This window comes from Limulus polyphemus, unplaced genomic scaffold (assembly GCF_000517525.1).
Source record: "Limulus polyphemus unplaced genomic scaffold, Limulus_polyphemus-2.1.2 Scaffold804, whole genome shotgun sequence".
Classification (NCBI taxonomy): domain Eukaryota; kingdom Metazoa; phylum Arthropoda; class Merostomata; order Xiphosura; family Limulidae; genus Limulus; species Limulus polyphemus.
Genome location: NW_013666414.1, coordinates 348,234 through 355,802, shown reverse-complemented (window position 1 = coordinate 355,802; position 7,569 = coordinate 348,234). Strand labels below are relative to the sequence as shown.

The 7,569-nt window shown below is 30.4% G+C and overlaps 2 protein-coding genes across 6 annotated transcripts in view; one reads left to right on the top strand and one right to left on the bottom strand.

The window, feature by feature from the left end:
- Positions 1-6,571, bottom strand: part of LOC106460620 (60S ribosomal protein L6-like) — an 11,385-nt gene extending 4,814 nt beyond the window's left edge. The window contains exons 1-4 of one of the 3 annotated variants that reach the window (XM_013920343.2): positions 6,546-6,571; positions 3,928-4,161; positions 2,394-2,537; positions 2,082-2,130 (exon numbers count right to left, since the gene is read on the bottom strand). In XM_013920343.2, coding sequence (XP_013775797.1) covers positions 2,082-2,130; positions 2,394-2,537; positions 3,928-4,161 — 427 coding nt within the window. In that variant the 5' untranslated portion in view covers positions 6,546-6,571. The other 2 variants (XM_013920346.2, XM_013920344.2) reach the window with 2 other exon arrangements.
- A 32-nt stretch (positions 6,572-6,603) lies between these two features.
- The window catches only part of LOC106460613 (two pore calcium channel protein 1-like), a 91,820-nt gene continuing 90,854 nt past the window's right edge, over positions 6,604-7,569 (top strand). For 2 of the 3 annotated variants that reach the window (XR_002610801.1, XM_022387382.1), the window contains exon 1: positions 6,609-6,798. Coding sequence is in view for 2 of the 3 variants with exons in the window: in XM_022387382.1 (XP_022243090.1) it covers positions 6,636-6,798 (163 nt within the window). In the remaining variant the exon portion in view is untranslated. Of the gene's footprint in view, positions 6,799-7,569 lie in introns of all 3 variants that reach the window. The other variant, XM_022387383.1, reaches the window with a different exon arrangement.

Sequence of the window (7,569 nt, the reverse complement as noted above, 5' to 3'; positions counted from 1 at the left end):
AAAATCATTTTTAATTGAAGTATTTTTAATAAACTAAAATAAAGATTTGTCCATGAACATATTGAGTATTTGTTTTGAATAGTCCATATACAAAGTAATTTTCATGTTAAGATTAAAAATATCTTTCTTCATCTCAAATTCCTTTTGTGTAATCCCTAAAACCTAAATACATTTCAAACGTTTTTTTCTCAGTAAACTTTATATTTTATATGTTATTTCTCTAACCTATCACTATACAGGATCAGTCAATTTGATCAACCTTGTACATACATAAAAAAATTGAAATAAATCTAAATTACCATTTTTTTCATTTGGGAATGACTTCAAATTGTAACATGCTACTACATTTGTTTATCCTAAGTAGATTTAACTCTTTCAGCACAGACTCATTCCAAAATTTAGCAGATTATCAGTAAACATTACAATGTTTTCATATGCAAAATACCTTTTTTTTATATTAAGTCCTAAGATTTATATAGCAATGTTTTTCTTGTGTCTTTTTTTTTCTTTTCACATGCTGCCTATCTATCATGCAAAGTAATTTTCATTTTAAGATTAAAAATACTTTTATGCATCAGAAGATTTTCAAATTTCACATGCAAAATCTTAATAATGTTGAGATAGTTATCAAATGTTTCTTAAGAAACACTTTATATTTTATCTTGTTTTTTTCAGTAATTAATTTCTGTATGAGTTCAGTAGATTTGACCGATCTCGCAACCACCATAAAAATTAGGAAATACAAATTATAACACAAAAACAAATGTTTAGACAAAATAGCTTAAATCTCATAACATTATACATTTATTTTTATTATATTGACCTTTCAGTCATGCGTGGCTAATAATACAAAAGTTACAATGACGCGGCTCACGTGCACTCATGTTACCGTATCAAATAACATAAGACTAGTCTTTGGTCTTAACAAACTAACTTGTCTTGGCTTTGTTTTAGTAGACTAGTATTTTATAAAATACAGTCACATTTCAGTTATTATACATTATATATGTATGTAGATTATTGCTACTTTGAAATAAGTTCTTAAACTTATCTTTCTTAAAACACAGAACAGTAACTAAAGAAGTAAAGCAAACAATTATCTCTTCCAGTTACGATCTTTGTACTCGGTTGCTAAGCCTTTAAAAAAATTGCATGTGGAGAATATGAAGTTTTATACATACATTTGAATAACTAAAAAAATCATAAATTACAACATTAATACCATAGAATTCCACTATAGTTTATCAAGCTTAGTAACTAAGATGTATTTTAGTCTAAAAATATATATGAAATTTCGAGCAGACTAAAGACACAACCTACCTCATTCACATATTGGTTCAAAAGAAAGAAATGACTGAGAAAGCCACTAGGGGGGCATTCGGAGCTTCCAATTGGTTATTCATGACATATAATGAAGTAAATGTATATAAAAGAACATTTCCAAACATGGAAAGAGGTGGGCAAAACTTTATTTTATTAAAAGTACTTCATTAAGAAATATGACTTTTTGTACGTGAAAGACTTGTAATATTAACTGAAAGACTGCCAAATTTCGTGAAATTATACCCAATATATAGAAAGTTATAAGTACTAAACTTATGTCAACTTTAAACGAGTACAGAAGGTCACGTGACTCCCATGGGGTCAGTCAATTTGATCTCGGAAGAGTTAATAAGATTTTGAATGTAAGACACTAAGATTTTGTCACGCTCAATAAAGGATACCTGTGGTTATAGGGTTACTCATAATTTAGATGCATCTTGGTAGGGAGAACTTAAAAAGTTACAATTTGGAGATATTTAGGAAAAGTGAACAAACATTTAAGTATAATGAGAAAAGGCGATGTTAATGAGAATTGTGTTATAAAGTAAAATTGTTCAATTAAAAAAGTCAGTCGAATGACGTTAAATCCTTATATGCAACCCACTTTTACATGTGTGTAAACCAAAACTTTTCTCCAGACGATTCCACTTCAAGTAGTTTAAGCTTTACTCATAACAATAAGTACTTATCTATAAAATATCTTATGGATATTACTTAAAAAACAAATTTTACAGATAATCAAAAATTTTAGTTCTTACCAGTCACCAGTAACAGGCCAGAAGCCAGCTGCTTCAGAAACACTACCCTCTGTAAAACAGAACCACAATTTTTTACACAACATTTATGCACTTGAAACAAAAACTGGTGAATATATATCTATCATAAACATGTTTCCTAGCTGCTGATATAACTGTATAAAATTGTACTTTTGTTTACAAATACGTCTTTAAATGTATATATAATTCTAGAAACTATCTTTTTATTGAAATCCTACATCAAACTTAACTCGCAAATTTTTTAAAATTTAACTTCACTATTAATCGTCATGTAACATATTCATAACACCTTACCTTGCCACGGTGACGACCTGCAAGAACAATCAGCACAGTACCCGGAGTGATTCGTTTTCGCAAGTTGCGTTTATGATTCTTGAAAGGAACCATTTTCCTAGATTTCTTGATTTTAGGCACATCTTCAGTTGGATAGTATTTCCTCTGAAAGTTTAATCTGTTTTTAGTTCATTTCTGTGATTAACAAACATACTAATACTGATTAATACACTTTGTAGCATTTCTTTTTTATAACCATATGACTGTTTTGATCCTTTAACTTAAGCTTAAATCCCTTTAAGTGGACCAAACTGCTGAATTTTTAAACTTTTAAAATTTAATATTTCATGAAAAAAATCAAATTATGACTTAAAAACATGCACAATAATGAGGAATATATACTTTACAGCACCATGTTTGATGTAGCATGATTATACCAATAATGGTCTCTTGAACCACTGTAATTACTAGTGAAAATTACAACACATTCATCATTTTCAACAGAAGCTTTATTACTGGAAATAAACAACCCATATTCTCTCTCTTTAAAGCAATGTCCAACAGTAAACATAACTCATAAATACCTGAGACTTTATGGTACCCAGACAAATGAATAATAAATTGAACATAACTTACACTTGAAAATTTAATTGCCTATTTTACAGCTGGTTTTGTCAAGTCCAATATTCATAAATTTGACACTCAGAGTGAAAGATACTTCATTATAATAACAAAAGTACAACCAAGTCAGAGTTCACTATGCCTAGCTGTATTTTTCATCACTCACTGCTAGTCTATATATATTATTAATACTAAAGCTACTGCATGTTCTTTTATACAAGTTATTTTCTATATAAGGATACAGCAATAACTATACAAGCCAATATATATTAGTTCAAAATTTTCCATCAAACGCTACCAGTAGTGTATCACACTTTGCAATAAATATTTGCCTTATTTGCTATTTATTTTACCACTGCATAACAAAAACTAAAACATAGTTTCTATTATTGCAAATGTCATATTATATCAAAAAAAAAAGAACTTTTATCTGATGTTTGTTGTGATTAAAGCTGATCAACTGGTTTTTGTTTTCACTGGAGGCCGCATTTATACATAATAAAATTAATAACATATTGATATAAGACTGCTTGGTTTTCAACTGTCCAAAAGACATGTATAACTGAGTTGCACAATGATGAACAAACTCTTACAATAAAGGTCGACATATAGCTGAAACCCATTTATCATGTCTAAATGGATCAACTGACACTGCAGATATTCAATGAAATGACAGATCCATCATCATTAGTGTGGTAGCTGAAAAAACAAACTTACCACCAACACAACGTTGATGTTAGTCAGTATACTTTACAAGTGCCAATTCTCTTATCTCCATTCAATATGATGCCACATTCCTCTAATCAGCAGTGTGATGTTATGCATTAAGGTCTAAGCTGCCCAGTTAGTTAGATAAATGAGTTTTTCTTCTGTTTCTAAGCTACAACATTACATATTTTAATACACTTTAGATTTTAAATAAAACACATCTAACCTGCTTCTTTAGTTTCACAAGACGCTTTCCACCATTTTTGTCACCACCAATAGGTTTCACCACAGTCCTTGGTTTACGTTTAGGTTTTTCTTTTTTAGTTTTATCCTTCTTAATTCGAAACAAGCCTCGTTTGTGGTACATCCGAGAACGAGAGAAGCGCCATACTCCCCCTGGCAATTGGTAGTTACGGGGGTGGTGGTCTTTCTTTACAACTTTATTCTCTTTGTCAGCCATCTGTAAAAAATACCAATTATTAAACCCTTTGTTGCAGAAGTAACACCATGTTTTATGTACTAAAGCTGCTTAAAATACTATTGTATGAATGATGTGCATTTCAACATTTCTTCACTACAACAAACAGGTATGTAATAATTAAGTCACCCCTCAACAGTAACAAGCTGTAATAACTAAAAGATATACATGAAATTCTTTTAGTCTTGAAGTACATACTTAAACAATACTAGAATTTTGTGACTTGTAACAGATTAGTCAGCTTAATACAGTTTAGCCCTCGATTTAGCAGCCACTATTCAAAAATTTAGTGGCATTACTTGTACCAAACATTACTAGTATGGTGTCCATTTACATAATATCACTGTTAAAAATAAATTTAATTAGCATGAAGTTTAAGCTTAAAAAGGAAAAAAATGATACTCATAATACAAACTTAATAAAAATGTATGGTTTGAAGGAAACTAGGTTTGTAATATCAAAACTGTTTCTGAGACTGCCATGATTTGATTTCTAGTTCAGGCCAGGCTTAATATTTCTGTTTGCTGTAACCTGACCGACCATCTGAACTTGGGGCCGACTAAGAGATTTTTTGGGATATTATGACTCGTGAAATTTTTATTTTTACTAATTACTTTTTTTTATTGAAATATTGAAGTAAATCATCTCATCTTTGCAATGGGCCATTATATGAAGGTAAAAGGTTAATATTCCTACAACTATACTATTAAGGGGTCCCAGAGAATTATAGTTTCTAGCCATGAAAGCATGTGAATTGAAAAACACAGTTGCAAATATATAAATCTCACAAACAAAATACTAATTAGTGTACACCAGAAAACATGAAAACATCTACAGTACTAATACTGGCTGAATTTGCATGATTTATTTCAAGGTAACTGTACTCCCACTAAACCCATTTTCTGCCATTTGTCAGCAATCAGCGAGAGAATATTAAAACCAAAACCATTGTGTCAATTCAAACTGGCTGGACCAATAAGGATCAGTGATATATCAAATGATAGCTCTCTTCATGCTTTACTTTGGCTGGCTGGTTTCATTAGATCCAGAAGCATTTAATATTTGAAAAATAAAAACAAATCTAGAAACAAGGCCATACAATAAACTTTGTGATGTGGATTACATAATGCATAAACTGATACATAGATATCTCTGCCCAATTTAATTTAAGAGCAACTCAAAAAATGATGAATGGGGATTGTAAACAGCCTATGCATTGTCCTAGCAACTGCTTACTTTACGTCATATCATTGGGAATAAACAGATGTTGTCAAAAGTGGTTTGAACGATGTATGAATTACATCATGACATACAACGGGTAGAGGTTACTACTGATACATATCTGTCAATCACTGTATTTCAAGTTTACAACCAATAATTACCAAATCTCTCCTATTCTCTATGGTTATTGACAATTTTCACTTCATTCATCCACATAACATGAATGCACATTTGGAACCGATGGACTTTATTGGGACAACATTTTATCTTGCCTGGAAATTGGTGTTACGAAGTAAAGCAATAAATCATTGACATTTTGTTAACATTGTTCTAATGGGAAGGTCACGTGGAGCAAAAGGTCAATTTAGAAGTAATATTTTTATTTTTCATTAATTATTAACTACATAATTGAACTTAGAGTGTAAATCTACTAATTTGTGACTGTGGAATCCAATTATGTGGTAATTGTATTTTCATTATTTAAAAATTACCGAAACCATCTAACACTAGTTGAGCTATCCACAACCATTTTACCATATCATATACACCAGTTTTCATTAAAAATCTACCACATTTGTGACAAACACAAAATGAAAATGTCTTTTAAAAATACTTTAACAAAATTAAAATATCTTATACCTATGAGTAAGCACAACATATATGCAGTTAAGGTGTAAATGTCAAACAGAATACATAGACGAACGGGATATATTGATTACACTATTAATGATAATAAAGTTCAATCATGATACATTTCAATTTCAAATAAACTTCAATAACCTCATACTTCAAACTTTATAAGTAAGATTTCATGCAACTCTTTACATTCGAGAGTCGTTTAGTTTGGGCGGTTTGTTGATAGAGCAGTTTCAAAATTTTTGTTCTACGAGAAAATCTTACAATTTCAGTTGTAGCATGTTATGTTAGTTATAATTACTTAAAGTAGGCCTAGCGGTAGACACACAACTTAACAGTAACAGGACTTAATTTACAGTATATGACTTTTCTATTTATATATATGTACATAATTTATCCTAAGAACATACGAAGTGTTAAATAAATTAATAATAAGTAAAATTAAGTCGATATTATACGAAGATTACATCGATTTCTGCAAACCTCACAAAACACACTTAATCACATACCTTCTCCTCTCAAGAAAGAATGATATCCTTGCCCTAGCGGAATTTTCTCACACCTATCTCGCATGTTACGAGAGAGTACAATTTTCAAATATGGCAGAATGTGATGTTAGAAGTGACGAAGACTTGAGTGCAAACTTAACTAATAGCTCTAAATTGCCAAAAAATGTTTTTAATAACGAAGAAGTCCAGACAGAAGGTTTCCATAGACAAGAATCAGATTTAGGAATACCCCAACCTCGAACATTTTCAGGTTGTTAGTGTTATTCTAAGTTATTTATTAGCATGTTCTGTAACTTTTAATTGATTCACTCGACTGGAGTCAAGACTCAACTTTTAACCAACATAAATTTTAATTGTAAAACAGGCATAGACATAGTGTAAGTAATATTAATAAATTTTTAACTAAATTATAATACTTAATACGAACATTACAGCTTCCAGAGTGGAGCTAATAACATGAAATACAGACAACGTGGGACTATTGCATTAAGTCCTTTGGGGGTTGTCATTGTATTGTGATGCACACACCCCTATAGCCCAGTACAGGATATATTTTTCAAGAAGTCATCGATTTTCCTCATAAGCCCATGTAAAGTATTGACTTCCCTTACTGCCACTATCAACTCTTTCTATAAGGCAATCACTCCGTTAGAAAAAATTTAAATATCTTAATTAGAGCTTAACCTGTATTTCCTAAACTGCTTAGTAAACATTAAACTTTTGTCCTCTTATCTTATTAGTATTATCTATATTTCACTTGTATTTGTGTAACAGCCTCAGAATATGTCTACAAATTCCAATGAGTGTTTTATATTCAAATGGTATTATATATAGTTTATGAATGAACATAAAAATATAAAGTGTAAACTTTAAAATATTAGGCCATTCAGTCCATCAGGTTCACTCACTAAAAGTAAAACAACCAGTCCAGACCAAATGAAATGTAGCCCTTTAATAATGGCTGGAGACGGCTTGAATGGGTAATGAAGAAAAACTTTAATATAATTTTAACATAACAGCAAAT